Source organism: Podarcis tiliguerta (genome assembly GCF_965153285.1).
Source record: "Podarcis tiliguerta genome assembly, chromosome: 10".
Classification (NCBI taxonomy): Eukaryota; Metazoa; Chordata; class Lepidosauria; order Squamata; family Lacertidae; genus Podarcis; species Podarcis tiliguerta.
In genome coordinates, this window is record NC_139543.1 from 58,130,103 (window position 1) to 58,153,624 (window position 23,522).

The 23,522-nt window shown below is 46.0% G+C and overlaps 1 protein-coding gene across 27 annotated transcripts in view; it reads left to right on the forward strand.

The window, feature by feature from the left end:
• Positions 1–23,522, forward strand: part of CALD1 (caldesmon 1) — a 201,184-nt gene that overhangs the window by 163,405 nt on the left and 14,257 nt on the right. For 10 of the 27 annotated variants that reach the window (XR_014502607.1, XM_083401934.1, XM_083401958.1 and 7 more), the window contains 6 exons: positions 4,435–4,581; positions 6,381–7,554; positions 8,275–8,358; positions 14,059–14,219; positions 18,024–18,285; positions 20,237–20,377. Coding sequence is in view for 26 of the 27 variants with exons in the window: in XM_083401934.1 (XP_083258060.1) it covers positions 4,435–4,581; positions 6,381–7,554; positions 8,275–8,358; positions 14,059–14,219; positions 18,024–18,285; positions 20,237–20,377 (1,969 nt within the window). In the remaining variant the exon portion in view is untranslated. The remainder of the gene's footprint in view (positions 1–4,434; positions 4,582–6,380; positions 7,555–8,274; positions 8,359–14,058; positions 14,220–18,023; positions 18,286–20,236; positions 20,378–23,522) is intronic. The other 17 variants (XM_083401943.1, XM_083401946.1, XM_083401947.1 and 14 more) reach the window with 3 other exon arrangements.

The window sequence follows — 23,522 nt, forward strand, 5'->3', positions numbered from 1 at the left end:
TTCCTGAACCGATACATGAGCTGAACTACAGCTCTCCTTCAAAATCTACATTTCAGATTTGGTGACGGGAGTCACCAAAAGAACTTCCTAACAGTACTTCCTGACAGTAAGAGCTGTTCGACAGTGGAATTTGCTGCCAAGGAGTGTGGTGGAGTCTCCTTCTTTGGAGGTCTTTAAGCAGAGGCTTGACAACCATATGTCAGGAGTGCTCTGATGGCGTTTCCTGCTTGGCAGGGGGTTGGACTCAATGGCCCTTGTGGTCTCTTCCAACTCTATGATTCTATGATTCTATTCTATGAGTTCTCCACCCCCCCCCCCGCAAAAAAAAATAAATCTCTCTCTGTGTGTAACATAACTAGGGTCAAAATGTTGAAGTCACGAAACAGAATATCTGGAGGCACTTCTGGAAGGAGAGAGGCATTATGGTAAAAGAAGGCATACCTGTCTTCTCAGTCCCTTGGCTGGAGGTGATGACATCAAGGTGTGTGCAAGACGGAAAGCAAACCATAGGCTGCTAGATTTTAAACTGAATTGAGAAAGGGACCACCTCAGCGTACGTGGCTCGCCTTGCATACAGCTTATGCAAGACAAGTTGCCTGACCTATCTGGACCTATTTATCTGCTAGACAAGCCAGCAAGCCTTCAAAGGGCTTCACACACATTATCTCTGTGGTTCCTACAAAAGGCTCAAGCAGGGCTTTGGTTGATGAAACCAAGGGCCCGCCTAGTTCAGCATCCTGTTTCTCACAGTGGCTGTCCAGATGTCTCTGGGAAAACCCAAAAGCAGGACATGAAGTCCACAGGCTTCTCCTGCCGCTGCTCCCCAGGAACCGGCCTTCGGAGCTAAGCTGCTTCTGAACATGGAGATTCAGAGGCGAACGGCATGTTTATGCTTAATGCCTTGAATGCTGTTACATCCTCTGTTTTTCTGTAATTAATTACACGGGGGGCATGGCCTGTGTGTCTGTGTGTGTCTGTGTCTATGTCCCCAGTATGCTAAGAAGGGAGGGGTTATTCCTTCCCCAGTGACAACCCCTCTCTGAAAATGCTCCCTCCCCCTGGTATGGCATATTAAAAATGACTATATAGAAAGGAGAGCCAGGCAGATGTAAAAACAAAAGTGCAGTGGCAGAGGGCCTTTAGAGTTATTCCAGCTATGACTCTCTTAAGGCAAGGTTGGGGGTGAGATTTCAGCCTCTCAGTGCTAGAGCCTCTGCTATGCATGCGGAAAGTGCATCTTCAGGCAGGACCGCGAAAGACCCCTTGTCTGAAATCCAGGAGAGCTGCTGGCCATCAGTGTAGACGATATTGAGCTAGATCAAGTGTTTCCCAAACTTGGGTCTGCAGCTGCTTATGGTCTACAATTCCTATCATCCCTGACCACTGGTCTTATTAGCTAGGGATGAGTTGTAGTCCAAAAACATCTGGAGACCCAAGTTTGGGAAACACTGAGCTAGATGGACCAGTGGATTTGACTCCATAGAAGGCAGCTTCCTGTGATCCCATCATCCCTGACCATGGGCTCGCTAACTGGGGCTGGTGGGAGTTCAGCAACGTTCAGAGGCCCCCTGTGATCTACCCCTGGTTTAATGAAGCAGTGCACTTCCTGTTCCCGGTTGCACCATATATGGGAAATGCCCCGAGCAAAGAGCGAAAGAGAGAAGAGTTCTCTTATCTCACAACATCCTCCTTTCAGCTGAATATTTAATAAGGCATATCAGATGGTCAGGAGAGCAGAGAAGCCTATCATTATGGAGCTGTTTTCCCAGCGGTGACAAAATAGCTTGCAGCAAGCAGATGTTCAACCAGGGAAAAGGTTTGTTAAGAGACATGCTGCAGGTAGAAAGAACGTTATCTCAGTGTGGATTGTGCAAGCTGCATTCTGGAGAAGGGCATTGTTGATTTGACATCCTGGGTTGCTTAGAAAGGAGGCAGAAATGAATGTTTGCCCTGGCTGGGGAATATCTCACTTGCATGGAATGTTGCAGGGGGCCCACAGCATGCATTATGGAGCTTTGGTGGGTCCCAGCTTCATGGTGTTTGGTAACAAGTGTCTGCCTTTTGCAGTTTATGTGTTTATTAAGAGAAACACACATGTAGCATGTTCTGGATGTGGCAGGCACAGTTAGCCAGGCAAAGTATGAGGTGTCTGTGAGGACCGAATTAAGCATTACCCTTTATTGATTGACCTTTATTTTATTTATCTCTTGCATTTCTTCACTAGACCTAAAACTAAGCGCGTGGCTGGCAGCTGTACGCCTTGTTCATATCTTTCCTTCTGTAATATTGGGAGTGGATGAAATGCAAAATGCTGCGATGCCAGGAAATCTAAGTTGAATTAGAACTCCCTTTTGGGGTTGGAGAACTGTTTTGCAAAATTCTGGGAAGCGTGACTATTGCAGGACAGGTGTGTGTTGGTTTGTGTGTTGTTTCGGGAAGGGCAGATTAGATAGGATTGTATTAATATGCAAACCCAACCCAATTCCTTCCCCATGGTGTTCCTTTTCCTCTAGCTGGCAACATCACCTACTAGGGCTAGATTTAAGTTTAATGAGGCCCTAAGCTACTGAAGGTAATGGGGCCCTTTATGTGTCCAGCTGTCCTTTCTCAACAGCAAATTGTTGCTGTTTTTCGTGTTGAATATATGCTATATGGTAATGGACCTAATAGGTATCTCAAGCCATTTGCACATAACAAAATATGCATTTTATCAAAGTAATTGTTGAACATGCGACCAGTCCATGCAGAATGTAGGCACCCTATATATAGAAATGAGCAAACCAGTGTTTTTTTTAGGGAACAGGCTAGCAGGCGGGGCCATTACTTACATCATAGGAGTCTACACAACATAAAACACTGTTGCTGTACGTAGGTTTTATTTTATTTGTTTTTTTATCTTATATTTTGGAAATGTACATCCAATTTTTTTCCTTTAATTTTTTTGGGGGCCCCCAAGAGAGTAGGGCCCTAAGCTATAGCTTGTTTAGCTTATACGAAAATCCAGCACTGGGTGGGAAACTTTTATGCATGGCTTCCAGGGTTCTAAATTTTTAAGTAAAGCAGATTCCCTGCTGCAGATGCTCACCCAGAGTTGGTGCCTCATTGTTTTGAATGCCAGGATAGGGCTCTGCTTTATCCCTTATTCGTACCAGATCCTTCTCATTTAGGGTCAAGGCTTTCTGCTTTGTCTCTGCTTTGAACTCTTCCAACCGCAAGGGCTGCCCTGCTGACACATGCCTCCTCCCACTTTTCCTTCTTTTTATGGCATGGTCTCACCAGCAAGATTAAAAGAAACAGTTGTGGTGGAACAAGGGGCAGGGGCAAACCAACCACAACAAAAGCTTGCGGCGTGCCAAAGCCAGGAAGTGCAGCATGGGAGCATAGCTTCCACTCCAGCTCTGGCACGTTAACGGCAACATTGGCTTTTAAGTTTCTTTTGGAACTCGTAAAGCCAGGGTGTGAAATGTCTGCTGATACAGCTTTTCCTCCCTTTCTCACTCCTCCCCCTTAGGGCAGCTTCCGACATGACGGCTCCACGTTCCCCCATGAAAAAGGTGTTTTTGCACCAAGCTGTTGGTAAACAGCCACATGGGTTCATTTTGGAACTTACAAGGCCCTTGATGCCCCTCAATGCCTGAACATCCCTCCTGGAGCACCTCATGACCCAACACCTTTCACTTTTCCCCATAAAGCCTTTCACTTAACCCTTTGGTTCTCGCCTCCATCAGAAACACAACCAGGGAATGTTAAAGGGACCCCTGACAGTTAAGTCCAGTCGTGAACGACTCTAGGGTTATGGCACTCATCTCACTTTATAGGCCAAGGGAGCTGGTGTTTGTCCACAGACAGTTTTTCCGGGTCATGTGGCCAGCATGACTAAGCTGCTTCTGGTGCAACGGAACACTGACACCAGAGCAGTGTTTGGAAACGCCATTTACCTTCCCACTGGAGCGGTACCTATTTATCTACTTGCACTTTTATGTACTTTTGAACTACTAGGTTGGCAGGAGCTGGGACCGAGCAATGGGAGCTAACTCCATCGCAGGGATTCGAACCGCCGACCTGTTGATCAGCAAGCCCAAGGCTCAGTGGTTTAGACCACAGCGCCATGTTAATTGCATGCAATTCCTGGCAATCACCTCTTGCTTTGCCACCCTACTCCTTTCCCTTCCCTTCCCTCTTCTTTAGACTTCCCACTCTGGCCAAATTTCAGATTGTAGGCTTGCTGGCTACAGAGACCTGCCTTCTTTCTCTTCTTTTCTGTTTTGCTTCCTCCGCACAAACGTTGGTTGTATTGTACAATAGTAGAAATGCTGTAACAGTCTAACCTCAATGCACCGCTGAATGAACAACAGCAAAGTGGTTTGCAGGCTCACAATCGCTCCAGGATGGATTAAATAAAGGCTCTGACCTCTCCCAAATGGTCTTTTGCAGGTTAGCCTACCAAAGAAATGACGACGACGAGGAAGAAGCTGCCAGAGAACGCCGCAGGCGGGCCCGGCAAGAAAGACTGCGGCAAAAGGAAGATGATGACTTCACAGGGCAAGTGATAGAGAAGCCTGAAGTCAACGCCCAAAACAAGTAAGACTCTACTCTATGACTCCGTTCTCGGCTTGCCTGACAAATCAGGGCAGAGAAGTGTCAAGTAATGTAATAGCTCCTGCTCAGGAGTGACCTGTCCTGTTTTGCCACCTGAGGCAAAAGGTGAATGTGCCGCCTTCTGTTGCTGTGCCCCTGAGGCGGCTTCTTCACCCGGCCTAATAGGTGGGCCAGCTCGGTTTCTGCTGTTTAACCCAATGTTCTATATCAGGCACCCCCAAAGTCACCCCTCCAGGTGTTTTGGGACTACAACTCCCATCATCCCTAGCTAACAGGACCAGTGGTCAGGGGTGATGGGAGTTGTAGTCTCAAAACATCTGGAGGGCCGAGTTTGGGGAGGCCTGTTCTACATCATCTACTCCCCCAACTGAAAGAAGTGTTTAGTGTAATAGAGGCACCAGTAATCTGGAACACAAAGTGTATTTTTAAAAACAAACATTTGATTGAAAGTTTTAACATTGCCAACGCGGAAGGGAAGAGGGCTTCAAATTGAGCAGCCCTGGTAAGTGCAGTCAGCACAAGCATTCAAAGCAAAGATGCAGTAAAAATTGCAAACATTGGGTTCGTGACTAGGAAGCGAACATACGTATGGTTTGCATAACTGCATTTGTAAATAGGCCCTCCACCCAAAATGAAGCCTGGGTGAAAGGAAGAGGAGGAGGAGGAGCGAGATACTTGTTTACATAACTCACTAAGAGGGAACCAAACCTTGTCAAATTTATCACATCTTATCACATCTGGCAACACTTCCCCTAACGGAAATCAAACAGACACCTACAGTTCTGATATTTAAGAACATAAGAAGAGGCTGCTGGATCAGGCCAGTGGCCCATCTAGTCCAGTGTCCAGCCAGAGACCTGTGGGAAATTCTGCAAGCAGGACCTGAGCTCAAGAGCATTGTTCTATCCTGCTCTTTCCAAAACCTGGTGTTCAGAAGCATTGCTGCCTCTAGCTGTGGGGGCAGAGCATAGCAGGCATGGCCTATAGCAGGCATGGCCAAACTTGGCCCTCCAGATGTTTTTGGGACTACAATTCCCATCATCCCTGACCACTGGTCCTGTTAGCTAGCGATGATGGGAGTTGTAGTCTCGAAACATCTGTAGGGCCAAGTTTGGCCATGCTTGGCCTATAGTCATGAATGTCCCTCTCCTCCATGAATTTGCCTAATCCTCTTTCAAAGCCATCTAGTCTTGGTGGCCTCCTGTGGGATATAGAAGTACTTTCTTTTATCTGTCCCGAGTCTTTCAACATTCAGCTTCATGGAATGTCCATGCATTCTAACATTTGTCACCCCTGAAAACATTCTTGTTTCTCCAAATGTTTTTAGAGAATTCATTTGATTCAGTGTCGGTCATTTGCTCTGTACAGTAGTACCTTGGTTCGTGAACGGCTTAGTTGTCAAACAAATCGGCACCCGAACGCTGCAAACCTGGAAGTGAGTGTCCTGGTTTGCGAACCTTTTTCGGAAGCTGAACGTCTGACGTGGCTTCCGCTTGAGTGCAGGAAGCTCCTCCAGCCAATCGGGAGCCACGCCTTGGTTTTTTAACAGTTTCGGGAGTCGAACGGACTCCCGGAACGGATTCAGTTTGAGAACCAAGGTACCACTGTATTTTATGATTTTTTACTTTGACGATATTTTACTGATTTCATTGTGCTCCTCTGTGAGTTGGTGGCTTATAAATATTATGATAAAGAAAATTAATGTAATAGTTGACATAAACAAAAACACTTTGTTGTGGCTGAAGGCTCACAGAGTATCGCAAATTTTGTGTCTTATGTAGCATTGAAGAAGAGACCAAAAGTACTATGACAACAGTTACCACCGTTACAAATAGTCAAGGGGATGGGGATGATGATTCCGTGTTCCTGGAGAGGCTGGCCAGGAGAGAAGAAAGGCGCCAGAAGCGTCTCCAAGAAGCCATGGAACGCCAGAAGGAGTTTGACCCGACAATTACGGACGAGAGCCTGTCACTCATAAGCAAAAAGGAGATGAACAATGTGGAAGAAAACGAGACCCCAGAGAAAGATGAAAAAGTGGACACCCATAGGAGACGCTATGAGGTAGAGGAAACTGAAACCATCACCAAATCGTACCAGAGGAACAACTTGAGACAGGATGAGGAAGACGAGAAGAAAGATGAGGAAGACAAGGAAGAGCCTCAAGACGAGAAGCCAAAGCAAAGAACCATAGAGGATAATCAGGTAGAAGTAACATTAGAAAAGGAAACAGTAGACAATGCAGAAGAAGCTGTGGTGGTAGAAATAAAACATTTTGAGGTAAACGCAGATGAGGGAAAAGTAGAAAACGGCACCGATGCCCTAGCAGTTGAGGAGGAAACAGGGAGTGGGGAGGTAATAAATATTACCGTAGCCTTAGATCAAAAGACAGAAGAAGAAGATGAAACAGAAGCAGAAAAGAAAAAAATAGAGGAGAAAGAAAGGCTCGAGAGAGAAGAAATGGAGAGGGCTAAAGCAGAGGCAGAAAGGAGGGCTGAGGAGGAGAGAGAGAGGCTCGAAGCAGAGAAAAGGGCAGCTGAGGAGAAAGAGAAGTTAGAGGCAGAGGAAAGGGAAAGGATCAAAGCAGAAGAAGAACGGAAAGCTGAGGAAGAGAGGAAGAGGATTGAGGCAGAGGAGAGAAGGGCTGCCCAGGAGAAAGAGAGGCGTGAAGCTGAGGAGAGGGAAAGGGCTAAGGCGGCCGAAGAGAAGAAAGCTGCTGAGGAAAGGGCAAAGGAACAGGCCAAGAGGGAGGCTGAGGAACGGGAGAGGGCGAAGAAGGCAGCGGAAGACAAGGCTAAGCTAGAAGAGGAAAGGTTGAAGGCAAAGCAAAAGGCTGAGGAGACCAAGGTAGATCAGGCAAAAGGGAGGAAGGGAGAAGAGAAGAAAATAGAAGACAAACAGGTAAAAGAGAAGAAAGTGCAAGAGGAAAAAGCCCCAGCAGCTTCCCTGAGAAAACAGGTACAGTAAACATTTTGCACTCAGCCAACTTACTACACTTGTGTTTCGTGGGAAATGTAATGCATTTTACAAAAACAAAACAAAAAAAATGGCTGGATTGCGACTTGCTCACAGTCATCCCTCTGCACTTTGGACCACTAACTCTTGCAAAAAAAAAAGGAAAAATCTTTATTATTATTATTATTTGTTCTTAAACTTATGGCTTCCAACTCTCGCTAACATAGTGCATGGTGGTGCATGTCTGTTTGTTCCCTTCTTGGCTCTCAGATCTTCCAGTGGGATTTTGTGCATGATCTGAAACCCTCACCGTCTCCCTTGCCTTCTCTTTCCACGGCTGCCAGTCGGCCAGGGGCAATAGCCGGGCGCATATGCAAGGTACAAAGGCACGGCATGGGCGGTCTGCGGACGAGCACCCAGCAAACGTTTGTGGCGGGAGTGCCAGATAAGCACCCTTGAGTATTAGAGCCAAGCACAGACCGAGCTCTGCTGGGCTATGCGCAGACACGGGGCACTCCGGAACGGAGGGAAGAGAGCACGAGCGTGCAAGAGGGATGTGGAAGTCACTGTGCTACCACCCGGAGGGAGTTGTGTTGCACGGCGGCAGCAGCAGTGGCACGGAACCAGGGGGTATGTGAGCACAAGCTTGGTTGACGCCGTGGCAGATGGGGCAGGGTTTGCCATGGAAATTGATCTTTTCGTCTTGCGGAAACATTGCAAAAGGGGGAAGAGAAAGAGGTTAAAGTGGAAGCTAAAAAGGAAAAGCCTCAAGATGACAAACTCCGGCCGGCCTTCAAAAAAGAGGAGGTAACTAACCTGTTGCTCGGAGGGGGAAGGGCATGTGGGAAGCGGAACGGAGCCCCAGACATTCATAAAATAAGCTCGGAGGAGAGTCACTCAGCAAAAGTCAAAGCCATTTAATGCGCCTTCCAAGTGTAGGAGCACCTTGACTCCAGAGCGCCGTTTCATACTGGGGAAAAGGAAAGGAAGGTCGCAAGAAGATAACGGCCAATAGCAAGACGTGAGCTGAGTCAAAGCTTTGTGAAACTGGGTGCGTGGTAAAACAGGCACGAGGCTAGTTTAGCCTGCCCCAGCCTTAGCTGCATCCAGGTATATGACGAAAATATTGCATTCCCATTTTACCAAAGAACCAGCTTCAGTCAACCTCAGCCCACATCCCTGTACAGAGTGCAGGATGTGGTCATTGGTCCTGTATTTTTAGTAGGTTAAGGGAGCATCTGGTGTTGGGGTTCTGGACTGGCACCGACTAACCTTCCGTTTCTCAATTTCTCCCTCCATTTCCTCATAACTTCTCTTCCTGGAATTGGTAATTTATTCTCTTAATGATGGATACCCCAAGAAACCTTTAGCTCCTTAGTCTGAACTTAACTAATGATTTTCCATTTCATAATATAAAATATGCAGACTCCAGCTTCCTCCCCCATGTTGAAAAAATTCATTTTTTTACAAAATACAGTGCATTGCATTTCTTCTGTAAACACAGGAGCTGGTGCCATTGTGTTTCACTGTATGGTAAGTAAAGAATATTGGGTCCTAGAGCATCATTCCCAAACTCAGAGCCTGGCTCACTTATGCAAGAACCATAATGTAGGTTTCGTTTAAGTGAATCTTTCCATTTCAGTTTCTCACCCCCCGCCCCAGTCTTTAGTCTAGTTTGCATTTATTTTTAAGTCCTCATAATTCTGAATTTATCCCAATAACCAGTTTTTTGGTATTTAATTTTGCCTAACATACACATACTTGCAAACAATTTTCCACAAATCTATGCCTCTTTATACAGTTTGCCTGAACATATGCATTTTTGAACACATTACTTGAGGGGTGAACCACACTGCAAAATTCAGAGAAAGGATTGTTGTGTTTCGGTTCACCTGCGAATTGGGTAGATTTGACTTGAAATGTAAAGTAAATTGACTTTCTCCTCCATCCCTTTTCACTACCCATGGTCCCAGTTCCATGAGGATCAAACTGGCAAGTATCATCTGTTGCCTGACCCATAAAACAAAGGATTTACCTGTGTACTTTTAAAGCAAGCTGAGAAAAGGCTATATTTTGGTCAGTTTCGATCCTTAAATGCTAAACGAAGCACTGTGTGTTGTTGGCAATTAAGTGATGAGCTTGACCATTCATTAGTTTCTCAGGAAAAAGCAAAATTGTGAAAACGGGAAGAGATTCCAATCCACAAGGGCAACCATCGCTCTGTATCCAGTTCAGTTTGCATCCTAGACACAGTTTGCTTCTCTAGACTACCTTAAAATTCTGGGTGTGCAGAGCTGGCCTGCAAATGTCGTACTGAAGCAAGCTTTCTCATGACATGATATTTGTGGTATTTCCTGCTTCCAATTTGGCTAGACATGCTGCATGAACCACATTTTATTTTCCTTTTCTTTATTTACAGAGTCTCCACCCCCCCTTTTTTCTTTTTAAAATGCATTTATGTTTACAAGAAGATAAGCTCTTAGTCTAAATTGTGGTCGTAAAAGGCTCACAACTTTCTTTGGAGAATTTTGATCTTGAAATCCAGAGTCAGGATTTGGATTGTCCAAAAGAAGTATTCGAGAAATCCAGATTAAAATACTGTGCATTATATATTCCTTCTAAGTCAGCTAGTTGCCAGTCAACTGATTAAGGAGCTGTTGGTAAATTATCTACATCTTAACTGAAAATTAAGTAATCACAATTAAATGAGTTTGCAGGATATCAAAAACTTGTCTAGGTGTCTTTGGGGGCAGGAATATTAGAGGAAATCTGAAACTGAAAGAGCGATGCTATATATACCTTCTCATAAGTAAGTGCCATTGAGTTCACTACTCCTGTAAAGTGTTATAGAATTGCAGCCTCAAACTTACAAAAGCTACCATGTGTTACTAGATTTTTGGTTTGAGTTCTGCCCTCCATGATGGAATCTGTTTCTGGTGGGGATGGGAGCATTTCTGAAGTGGTTCACTCTGTTTCCTGGAAGGTTTATTCATTCATTATTTTTTATTTTTAATATATATTTTTAGGAGGGCTTTAGAGGATATTGCAGCCTGGTGGTGGTTGGTTAGTGGCATCAGTGAAGTGCTTCCAGCTTTTGTATTTATATTTTGGCTGGGTCCTTTTTCTCTTCATTGATTTTTTAAAAATGTTATTGTATTTTTTATGTGCATCTTGAATATCAATATTGAGAGAAAGCTGGGGGAATATTCTACCCCCCCCCCAATGATGCAACTGCTGTGATACAACAGTTGAAACACTATGTTGTGGTATGTCTGGGTTTCCTTCCTACCCTGAAATTGGAATAAATGTGTAGTAGAGCCATCTTGACATACCTCCCCCCTACAAATATATTTGGCAATCTCCAAAATTCATTTCTCAAAGACTTTAGCATTTGTGCATGGTGAAGGTTGCTTGGTTGAGTCAAGGGAGAACATTTGCATTTTTGCTCACTGCCATTTCAGGTTTCCTTGGGCTGCTAGTTTAACTGATGTTCTTCCTGAGAATACAATTTCTCTTATGTGTCAGAAAAGAGGTTGTGTTTTTTTAAAATGCTGCACGGTTCCAGTGAGCATCCAGGCATGATGACTCAGTGTGCTGTCAGCCGTGGGTCATAAATGATGCTAATCCCAAATGATGCCGTTTGGGGTGGGAAGGACTTTGCAAGGATGTTGCATCTGGCTGAGAATATCACAAGGCCAAGAATTGCACAGTGAAAGAGAAGAACTCCGCTTGGCTTGGCTTTGGTATTGGAGCTCAACCTGAGCAGTAGAACTGCTTATATGCTTGTGCAAAGCATATGGGAAGGACTGCAGCTCAGGCTACCTGGTTTGCTTGAACAAAGTCTCAGGTTCATTCTCTGGCAACTCCAGGTAGGACAGGGAAGAGAGACCCCTGTCTGAAATCCAGGGAAGGCACTGGCAGTGAGCTAGATAGACCAGTTGCCTTGACTTGATGTAAAACAGCTTTCTGTGATCCTATAGGTGTAGTGGAGTCATGTCTGCACCTACATGAGCCTGAAGCCATTAAAACCCATAACCTGCGCATTGCACAGGGAACAGGAGTTAGTTGCTCACCTTGACAGGAGCAGGACGTCCAAGTTGTGGCATTGAGCACAGGTGGCTAACCCACAGAGCAAGAACCATCATCTTCCCTTGAGGCCCTTCTTTGTGTGGCTCTTCCACAAGAGGTCTGGAGGATGGCAACACAAGAGCAGGCCTTTTCTGTGGTGGCTCCCCGTTTGTGGAATGCTCTCCCCAGGGAGGTTCACCTGGTGCCTTCATTACATCATATCTTTAGGTGCCAGGCAAAAACATTCCTCTTCTCCCATCTTATGACCCTTTTAAATGTGTTTATGGGAGGTGAGGTTATTGGTTTGTTTTTGTTTTGTTTCATTAGGTATCTTATATTCTTATTTTGTATATATATATTTTCTGTTGTTGTGAACTGCCCTGGATACAGGGCAGTATACAAATTTAATAAATAATAAAATAAAAAGCAGGGACCGGTTATAGCTGCAAGGGGCGTGTGGCGAAATGCCTCTCCCAATTTCCCCATCCTTTTTGCACAGAGCAAAGTTGGGGCTGGCATTTCCGTAATTTCTTCGACGGGTTGCAGCGTCATCATGAAGCCAGTTACAGTGGACACTCAGGTTGCAAATGTGATCTGTGTGGGATGCACATTCGCAACCCAGAGCGGTGTGTCTGTGCATGCGCATGTTGCGATTCGGTGTGGCTGCGCATGTGCAAAGCGCGAGTTAGCGCTTCTGCGCATGTGCGACCGTCAAAACCTGGAAGTAAGCCATTCCGGTACTTCTGGGTTTCGGCAGTCCACAACCCAAAAAAACACAACCTGAAGCGTCTGTAACCCGAGGTATGACTGTATAGTGAATTCAGTGCTTCCTCGGAGAATGCTAGGAGGAAAAAAAAATGTGGCAAACAGCAGCTGAGGCTGTGGAGTTGGTTATTATTGCTTCCACCAGAAGTATAAAATACATGGTGGTGCTGGTGGGAAAAGTTGAGTCAAGGTGCAGTTTTGTGAAGCCTTTTCTTTGTCCTGACCTGCTCTGGATTTTTCATAATAATAATAATTTATAATAATAATTTATTATTTGTACCCCGCACATATGGCTGGGTTTCCCCAGCCACTCTGGGCGGCTTCCACAGAAATCAAAAATACACTAAAATCACACATTAAAAACTTCCCTGAACAGGGCTGCCTTAAGATGTCTTCTGAATGTCAGGTAGTTGTTGATCGCTTTGACATCTTATGGGAGGGCGTTCCACAGGGCGGGCGCCACTACCGAGAAGGCCCTCTGCCTGGTTCCCTGTAGCTTTGCTTTTCGCAATGAGGGAACCGCCAGAAGGCCTTCGGCGCTGGACCTCAGTGTACGGGCAGAACGATGGGGGTGGAGACGCTCCTTCAGGTATACTGGGCCGAGGCCGTTTAGGGCTTTAAAGGTCAGCACCAATACTTTGAATTGTGCTTGGAAACGTACTGGGAGCCAATGTAGGTCTTTTAAGACCGGTGTTATGTGGTCTCGGCGGCCACTCCCAGTCACCAGTCTAGCTGCCGCGTTCTGGATTAGTTGTAGTTTCCGGGTCCCCTTCAAAGGTAGCCCCACGTAGAGCGCATTGCAGTAGTCCAAGCGGGAGATAACCAGAGCATGCACCACTCTGGCAAGACAGTCTCAGCCTGTGTACCAAATGGAGCTGGTAGACAGCTGCCCTGGACACAGAATTGACCTGTGCCTCCATATACAGCTGCGAGTCCAAAATGACTCCCAGGCTGCGCACCTGGTCCCTCAGGGGCACAGTTACCCCATTCAGGACCAGGGAATCCTCCACACCTGCCCGCCTACTGTCCCCCAAGAACAGTACTTCTGCCTTGTCAGGATTCAACCTCAATCTGTTAGCTGCCATCCAACCTCCAACCGCCTCCAGGCACTCACATAGGACCTTCACCGCCTTCACTGGTTCTGATTTGAAAGAGAGGTAGAGCTGGGTTTTCAAGGTTGGGGAGAACTTTCAACACTGCCCAAGTTGACCTGTGCAGGAACAGGATTGTCCATGGCCAATAGAGGGGGGGAGGGGGTTGATTTTCCTGCCAGTTTCTCCAGCTTGGTAGACTTGTGATGAATCCCTCTTGCTGAACTCCTATCATCCCCAGCCAGCATGGCCAATGACCTGGGATGCTGAGATTTGTAGTTTGGCAGCATCTGGAGGGCCCTGGTTCCCCACACCTGTTGTAAGCGCCGCTGCAAAACACGGATCAGGAAACTGTGGCCCTTGAAATGTTGTTGGATTATAACTCTCATCACCCCTGACCATTGGCTATGGCTGGGTGGGGCTGATTGGAGCCCAGCAACATCTGGCAGACCACAAGTTCTCCTGCTGCAAAACATCTGCAGAAGATTAATGGCTCATCATCTGCTTGCTGAAAGCAGGAGAGGGATGCCTCTCCTCTGGGGTGCTAGGATGTAACTGGTTCATTTTCGCAATGTCGCCCTAGCAGATAAAAGACAGCAAGCTGATCAGGGACAAAGCACCCAAAGAAGAGGCTAAGCCCGGCTGGGATCGCAAGAAGGGATTTCCGGACTCGAAGCCACAGAATGGGGAGCGTTTCCAGGAACTCCCTGCCCACAAACTTAAGCATACGGAGAATGCTTTTAGGTAAGAGATACACTCGTAAGGGGGCCATGTTTATACTTGGGCCTGGTGTTGCCTTTAATGGGTCTTGGCTGCAACAGGATGAACTGTGCCGTAGGAAAGACAAAAGCCATTTTTACATGGGAGGCTTGAAAGGGTTTTTCACTAACCTGTTAATCTGCAATTGTATATAAATCCTCTCTTGGCTAGCGTTCCCGTTCTCGTTCCCCATGATTTCTCTGCCCCATTGGCAACAAGTACAACAGTTAGGTCAATAGTGCAGTGAAATGGCCAGAAGTCTAGCCTCCTGCATGGCTTTAGCTGAGTCCTGAAAAGTTTAATCTTGCACAGTTTACTCTGTGAAGCACTGGGCAATTTGCACAGGGTAGCGACACTGTCGGGGTGCTTCTGCCTGCAGTCTTTATCCTTTAGGAAATTAAAAGGTAAGCGGTGAGTTGGCTATAAGAGCTGGAGTCTGCCAGTGTGGTGAAGCGGTTCGAGTGTTAGATTAGGACCAGATAGGCCCATCCAGCTGTGAAGCTCATGGCATAATAATAATAATAATAATAATAATAATAATAATAATAATAATTTATTATTTATACCCCGCCCATCTGGCTGGGCTTCCCCAGCCACTATGGGCGGCTTCCAACAAAATACTAAAATACAGTAATGCATCAAACATTAAAAGCTTCCCTAAACAGGGCTGCCTTCAGATGTTTTCTAAAAGTCTGTCTCTACCTCTTAGCCTAACCTCAGCCATGGGGTTGTTGTGAGGATAAAATGGGGGGGGGGGAGTATATGTGCTATCTTGGAGGAAAGGTGGGGTGGAAGGTCTGTCTCTCACAATACAGTGGTGCCCCGCAAGACGAATGCCTCGCAAGATGGAAAACCCGCTAGACGAAAGGGTTTTCCATTTTGGAGGTGCTTCGCAAAACGAATTTCCTATGGGCTTGCTTCGCAAGACGAAAATGTCGTGCGAGTTCCTGCGGGGTTCCCCCCCCCCTTTTCCCCAAGCCGCTAAGCCGCTTAACAGCTGATCCGCTAAGCCGCTTATCAGCTGATCCGCTAAGCCACTAATAGCGCTAAGCCGCTAAGCCGCTAATGGGCTTGCTTCGCAAGACGAAAAAAACCGCAAGACTAAGAGACTGGCGGAACGGATTCTTTTCGTCTTGTGAGGCACCACTGTATAAACTGACCTGGACTCTGTATTCATCATCTGAGTCCTTTGTTTGTGTGCCTCCTCCACAAGAGATCTGGAAGGTGGCAAGGGGGCCTTTTCTGCAGTGGCCCCCCCTTTGTGCAATACTCGCCCCAGGGAGGTTTACTTGACACCTTCACTGTATATCTTTAGGTGCCAGGTGAAAACGTTCCTCTCCGCTCAGGCCTTTGGCCGATTAATATTCTACAGCCTTTCAAGTGTGTTTCTGTTCCAACTATTTATTTGTGCTCTTCTCTCGTGTTTTCACCTTGTGGGCTGCTCCGAGATCGTCTGATGAAGGGTGGTATATAAATCAAGTAAAATTAAAAGTAAATAAATAAATAAATCAGGTTACAAACAATCAAACGTTGCAACAAATTCCCAAGATTTGGTGTAGGTTGACATTCACATGACCTGAATGTCGGCAGGGTTTTGCCTTGAGGGGGATTTTGCTAGCGTCATTCTCTGTCCCCCGGCTAGCATGAAAGTTCTCTAGAGAAACTTGCCTCGGGACTGGGACACTTCAGACAACAGGGCGAGAGAGCTCACTTTGACCACGTGAGAAACACAGAACCTCGTTTCTCTTATTCTTATGATCTGCCCAGATTCACCGCACGTTCTCAGATGCCTCTTGCAGCCCCATCTCAATGTGGCCCTGGGAAATCAACACTGCTCTACTTACTGTAGAGGTTGGATTAGCCAGCTGTTTTGTTTTAATCTCCCGCTCATTTCCCCTGTGGCCCTTTCAGTAGATGAGAGGATATTGTAAACGCCACTCACAAGGCTCTATTTCTGTAAAGCTGAAGCTATTTAGGGTTGTAAAGATGACCCCTGAAGCTGCATACGTCCGCAAACCTAAACTATGTGTGTTTGAGCCATATAAAGATAAAGTGTGAAGGGAAGTCCTGAGAGGCTCAAAGAATATTGATTGATTTACTGCATTTTGTTTCCCATGCTTTTGACACTTGCAATGTACACTGTTTTTTTTTAAAAAAAAACAAGTAATAATAAAACAATACGTAATAAAACTGTGTGTGTTAATGCATATATGCATTAAAAATATAAAGTACAGCAAACACACAAGTGCAATGAAACGGTTATATATTTTCTCCCCATCCCTGACAAACAAATACCCAAGGCAGCTTGCAAAAAATAAATAATTCAGAAACGTAATGAGAACAATTAAAAACATACATAGACTATACTAAAAGCAGCAAATCTAAGGAGGGCAGCATAAGCACAGCAGCAGAGGTAAAACAGGTAAGGATAAAAGGCCTGATAAAGAGAATTTATGCCTGGTGCTGAAGTACCATTAAAATAGGTGCTGGATGCGGCTGCCTGCAAAGACCATTCCAAAGTCAAGGCTGCCACCAGTGAAAAGGAATTTTCCTCAGTAGCCACATGCTTCAGAGAGCACCAGGGAAAATATCATGCTATGATTCCCTGAAGCTTAAGTGAGGACCAGTCTTCCCATTAAAACAGAATGAGCTGGTAGAATTCTGGATTCTACCAAATAATAATAATAATAATAATAATAGTTGTTGTTGTTTAGTCATTTAGTTGTGTCCGACTCTTCGTGACCCCATGGACCAGAGCATGCCAGGCACTCCTGTCTTCCACTGCCTCCCGCAGTTTGGTCAGATTCATGTTAGTAGCTTTGAGAACACTGTCCAACCATCTCGTCCTCTGTCATCCCCTTCTCCTTGTGCCCTCCATCTTTCCCAACATCAGGGTCTTTTCCAGAGAGTCTTCTCTTCTCATGAGGTGGCCAAAGTATTGGAGCCTCAGCTCCAGGATCTGTCCTTCCAGTGAGCACTCAGGGCTGATTTCCTTAAGAATGGATAGGTTTGATCTTCTTGCAATCCATGGGACTCTCAAGAGTCTCCTCCAGCACCATAATTCAAAAGCATCAATTCTTCGGCGATCAGCCTTCTTTATGGTCCAGCTCTCACTTCCATACATATATATATAATAAATAATAGTAATAGTAATATATTTATTCCCCACACATATGGCTGGGTTTCTCCAGCCACTCTGGGTGGTTCCCAACAGAATGTTTATAATAATAATAAAAAGCAATAAAACATCAAACATTAAAAACTTCCCTAAACAGTGAAGACATCCCTTCAGATGTCTTCTAAAAGTCAGATAGTCATTTATTTCCTTGACATCTGATGGGAGGGCATTCCACAGGGCGGGCGCCACCACCGAGAAGACCCTTCTCCTGGTTCTCAGTAGCTTTACTTCTCGCAGTGAGGGAACCACCAGAAGGCCCTCAGAGCTGGACCTCAGTGTCTAGACTTCAGACTGCAAGTGGCAGAGTTTTATTTACAGTGCTCTCCCATGTAAAAAGTGCATAATATATTTTCATACTGGGGAGAGAGCTAGGCAAGAACTACTCTCCCTCATGTGCTGGTTTATTATATTGAGGGAGTTTTAAAAAAAATGTAGAAGAGAATTGAAAGCTACGACACCCCATTCTGCGCTCTGAAGTGGTCCAGTTCAGGGTACAGCGTTCTGTGCCATCCATTCCATTTTGCATTATATCTAGATTGATCTTCACAATGCCAATCCTGACAAGCTACAGAATACTCTTCCTCACTGTCGCTTGCTTCTTTCTCTCCCAGCCGCCCAGGCCTCAAACCCACCCCAGATTCTGAAGAAGCCAAGCCGGTGTCCCACGTGGAGGCTGGCAAGCGGGTGGAGGAGCTGCGCCGTCGCCGAGGCGAAAACGAGAGCGAAGAGTTTGAGAAGATGAAACAGAAACAACAGGAGGCAGCCGTGGAGCTGGAGGAGCTGAAGAAGAAGCGCGAAGAGCGCCGGAAGATTCTGGAAGAGGAGGAGCAGAGGAAGAAGAAGGAGGAGGCAGAAAGAAAAACTCGGGAGGAGGTAATAGCTGCTTGATGTATATTCCAGGCTTCCTCAACCTTGTTTTTGGCCTACAACTCCCATGATCCCTAGCTAGCAGGACCAGTGGTCAGGGATGCTGGGAATTGTAGTCTCAAAACGTCTGGAGGGCCAAGGTTGATAAAGCCCGATGTATTCAGAACATTGTTGTGGTTGATGGAGGAAACTGCCTCATATGGAGAGATTCCACTGGTGCATCTACATACGTTTTGTCTACACTGATTGACAGGGAAAGGGTAGGCACTTTGACCCTCTGTGTGCATGGGTGTCTTTGTAGAGCAGTAGCATTGCACACTATATCCCGTGTGGGATGAACTGCCCAGCTTTCTCCCATAAGAACAGGATCATTGGTTTGGGTAAATATCTCAATTGGACCTAAGAATTGTGCATAGCTTCTGGTTGTCCATCTCTGAATTAGGTTGCTCTGTTCCTTTGGCAAAGATCCTTCTGGTGGTGTTGTGACTCAGACTTACTTTAATGGAAAAATCTGGTTTGGAAGAAGCTCTTTAAACGGAGGGTAATTGCCTTTTAAAACTGAGCGTCTAGCTCCTAAAACCCTATGGCTTTAACGAAAGACAGCAGCACATTCCAAAAAATGAGGCAACCAGTGACTAATATTGAAATACACTTTAAGGGAAAGAGATAATTGTATTGTACGAGGTGCTCTTTCAAAGCTTGCAATATTGTTGGTTCGTTTCATTACTTATTTCACCAAATTTGCTCAGTTGTAAGCAACAGCAACAACTTCCTCAAAGCAGCTTACAAAATAATAAAACAATGAAATGAGTTCTTCTCTTCCTAAATTATACTTGCAATCTATGGATTATCCTGCCCTTTTTACTGTTGTGCCACAGGACGGTCAGGAATTCTGTTCCCTTGCTACAGTTCTAGCTGGGTGTGGGGAAAATAAGAGAAATTTACCGCAGGGGTAGGAATGGATAGATCCCAATTGTTTGCTTTTCAATTGAAAAACTGCTCTGTGAAGAATCATGGAATCGTAGAGTTGGAAGGGACCCCAAGGGTCATCTAGATGAACCCCCTGCAAGAACAGAGAAAGTGCTTTGTGATGTCACATTCTCCTAACCAATCAGTGCTCTGAACAGCTACTTCAGGCTGGGCCCACAGCCTCAGTCCTTGAGAGATGCTTGCCAGACTTAGATAATCCTCTGGTGTGATCTATCGGGGTTTGTTCTTACGTCTTAATTTTTATTGTGTATGTGTGATTGCAGCAATATTAAAGGAAGTGCAGTTTCCACTGTAGCCTGATTCCTGTCTTCATGGATGCCTGTATACACTAGTATAGAAATGCCACCTTTGGTTAAGTTCCCACCAATTTTTCTTCTAATTTCTTCATAACTGTAGCCTTGTTCACTTAACAGTACTAGTTTACATCACTTTTTGGGTGACCAGCCAACTCTTTGTGCCATTTCTTTAATTTTATTACGTTGTACAAGCTCACTAAATGAAAGAACCAAAAAACAAAATAAACAAAACAAAACAAAACAAAAAAACCCCAACCAACTTGATAGCAATCACACAACACACTGACAAATGTCCTTCTCTCAGCTCTGGTACATAACATCAGTAGCTGAATCCTACTGTGACCTGATTGGATCATTGCCAAAACAAGATGACACCTGATTGGCTCTCTAAACACTCATGCTCACTGGCTACATTCAAATGAAGGAAAGCTGCCACATAGAATACTGATAACTGAACAAACTTTGTTGCATGACATTCTTCATTAAATTATCTTTCCATTGATATATAGATTTATGCTGTTACTCCATTGTATTGCGCCACACTCTAGCGGTGGCTTTGCTGAAGCAGCTGTGTTAACTGCTGTCCTGAATTCGTGTGTGTGTGTGAGAGAGACGTAAACATGAAAATGAGCTACAAGCTACTCATTCACTACATATTGTGAGTTTGGTAGGAAGAGAAGAGGCGGCTGAAGGAAGAAATTGAGAGGAGAAGGGCGGAAGCTGCCGAGAAACGCCAGAAGATGCCCGAGGAAGCCCAGAGCGAAGACAAGAAGCCGTTCAAATGTTTCACCCCAAAAGGTTCCTCTCTCAAGGTAAGGCTTCCTTGGGTCCATGCGGAGGGTTAATTGCAGGTCAAGGAGGAATTTCAGCTGGCTCCAAGTGTCTGTAATCCAGGTTTGATGAAATGTATCCCCTATTTCACGTGGGTGGCGCTGTGGGTAAAAGCCTCAGCGCCTAGGGCTTGCCGATCGAAAGGTCGGCGGTTCGAATCCCCGCGGCGGGGTGCGCTCTCGTTGTTCGGTCCCAGCGCCTGCCAACCTAGCAGTTCAAAAGCACTCCCGGTTGCAAGTAGATAAATAGGGACCGCTTACTAGCGGGAAGGTAAACGGCGTTTCCGTGTGCGGCTCTGGCTCGCTAGAGCAGCGATGTCACACTGGCCACGTGACCCAGAAGTGTCTTCGGACAGCGCTGGCCCCCGGCCTCTTGAGTGAGATGGGCGCACAACCCTAGAGTCTGGCAAGACTGGCCCATATGGGCAGGGGTACCTTTACCTTTTACCTTTTTATCCCCTATTTCACTTGCGAAGTAGGTGTGGAAATAATGCCTTTTCCTCTTCCTTGGTTCTGCTGATAGCATCTAAAAATTCTGATTGCTATACAGAAATTCAAAGCAACAGTACAGGCCTTGCTTATTGGCTCACTCCAGCATGACGGTCAGATCATACTTAAAGCACTTTCAACACATTTAAAGCACATAGCTTCCTTCTGCCACATCCTGGGCAGAAGGAAGTTTTCTCCTCACAGGCCTATATGATTGCCAGCACCTTTAACAAGCTACAGTCCCCGCAATTCTTTGAAGGAAGCAAGATGCTTTAAATGTTTGCTGAATGTGCTTTGAAGACAGGTGCACCGACTCCTGAAGGCAGAGGGGTCTTCGGCCCCCTCAAGATCTGCTGGCAGGGTGCCAAGCCCCCTTGATGTTGAGGGGGCTGAGGAGGCCGAGTGCAGAAGAGGTCAATGGGTGGCTCCTCCTGAGCACAACAGAGGAAGCCACGTCGCACTGGGCTCCCCACTCAGCCACTCCCAACGATGCGACGCCATGCGCTCTCCAAACCCCCTCTTGGGCGCAAGACAGCGCCTCTGTTTAAAGGTATGGTTTGGCTGCATCCCACCTCCCTTATTTGGTTTTTGGAGGGAGTGTCCAGGCCACATTCAAATAAACGCTTTTGCTTTATAACTGTGCAAAGTCTTTACTGCTCACGGTTCTGTCTTGAACTCGACCCTCCGGGAATAAAGTTACCAACTTTTTGTGTGTGTGTGTTTTGGTGCTCTGTGCTTTGTGACCAAAAAGATACGAAGTATTCTCCCACCACCACCACCAACAGCAGCAGCATGTGGGGCGTTATGTACTAAGCTTGGATCCTAGAACAAGAGGCAGGTAGGATCCTAGAATGCAACAACTGATTGGCTTGCAGGAGAACACCAATCAGGCTCTAGGAGGGAAGCAGAATCAGCCAATCAGACAGGACCCATTGTGTAAATAATGTATATAAAGCCAGAGGTTTTTTTGGGAGGGGGATTCATTCACTGTTTTACGAGCTGCAATAAAGAGCATGAAATCACTACGCGACTCCGACTATATTTCATGGATGTAGCAATGAGAAGAAGAAAAGCTTTGCTTGCCGAATTTGCTACCCTGTTGAAGAGTTTGGATTTGATATCCCGCTTTATCACTACCCGAAGGAGTCTCAAAGCGGCCAACGTTCTCCTTTCCCTTCCTCCCCCACAACAAACACTCTGTGAGGTGAGTGGGGCTGAGAGACTTCAAAGAAGTGTGACTAGCCCAAGGCCACCCAGCAGCTGCATGTGGAGGAGCGGAGACGCGAACCCGGTTCCCCAGATTACGAGTCTACCGCTCTTAGCCACTACACCACATTGGCTCTCAGGTCAGTTACAGGTCAGTGCCAACTGGGCAGCCGCTCGTGGCAACGCCACCTACAAGGCCTCATCAGACAATCGTAAGAGATCATAGCTCAGTGGCAAAGCACGTGCTTTTCATGCAGAAGGTCTCAGTCCCTGCTATCTCCAGTTTCTGAAGCTTAGAAGCAGCAGTGGACAGCAGGGTTGGGCTATGCCACTCACCCGACCTTACGCCAGCTGAGTTGCTGCTGCATACTAGATGGGAGAGGGCAAGGTTGGGGCTGTGCAAACGGGCTGGCAGAGCCAAACCAGTGCTCCTGCTAGCACGTTTGCACTGCACCTACTGCATGCCTGCCTCGCCCTTCATCCCAGTACGCAGCAGCCACTCTGCCAGAAGGCGGTCAGGGGCGTGATGCTCCATGTCGTCTGCTACTGCTTTAGAGGATCTGATAGCAGATGTTCGGTGGGATTCTGTGTGCAAGACCCTGCAGAGCTGTTTTAATTGAAACGGAAAATGCTCATCTAGATGGGCTCTCATAAGTACTGTTTGTAGATTCCGACGAATTTGAAAAGGAGATATCGCCCTTCCCTGACCGGTTCTCTTCATTCCCAGCTTAATCTACATCTGGAGTTGACTTTGGGCTTCCTCAAAAAAATAAAAATCAGAAATAGGAAGCTGCAGAGTAGGTTTTACTGTTACTGTTGTTCTTTTTCATTGCTGATGCTTCCCAGAGGAAGATTCTTATGTGCTGCCTTGTGAATCCTGGCATGTGTGTGTTGCTTGCACTCAAAACAGAAATCTGTCTCTGCTGCACAGAACCGTTAACAGCAACAAGAGTTTTGCCGCTGATATTAAAAGGACAGTGCATTAAACCCTATAGTTTTAGATTGAACAGGATGTAAAATTCAGACTGAGAGAGAAAGAAACAGGCTGGGTTTGGAATTCGGGTTTAGAGAGATCATAACACCTTCTGCTTTTGATGTCTTGTTTTACAGATTGCTGCTTGTTTTTACAGATCTCTCCTGCTTTCTGTCTTGTTTTACAGATCTATTTTGTAATTCTGTTTACCGTATGTGCCCATAACATTTCTCAGTCGTGAGCATGCTGTTGTTGTGCAGTGACATCTGTTTTCCTGTGAATAATCTTATGCTCAGCTTGATCAACTCCTTCAAATACATTTTCTTTCTCCCGTTTTTTGTAGGCCGGGGGCAGTCAATGTAGTTCCTTCTAGAGGTTGTCAGATGCCCAACTCCCATCAGCCCCACCCAACATGGTCCATGTTCGGGAGGGGGAAGTCAGGGGTTCTAGTCCAGCAAC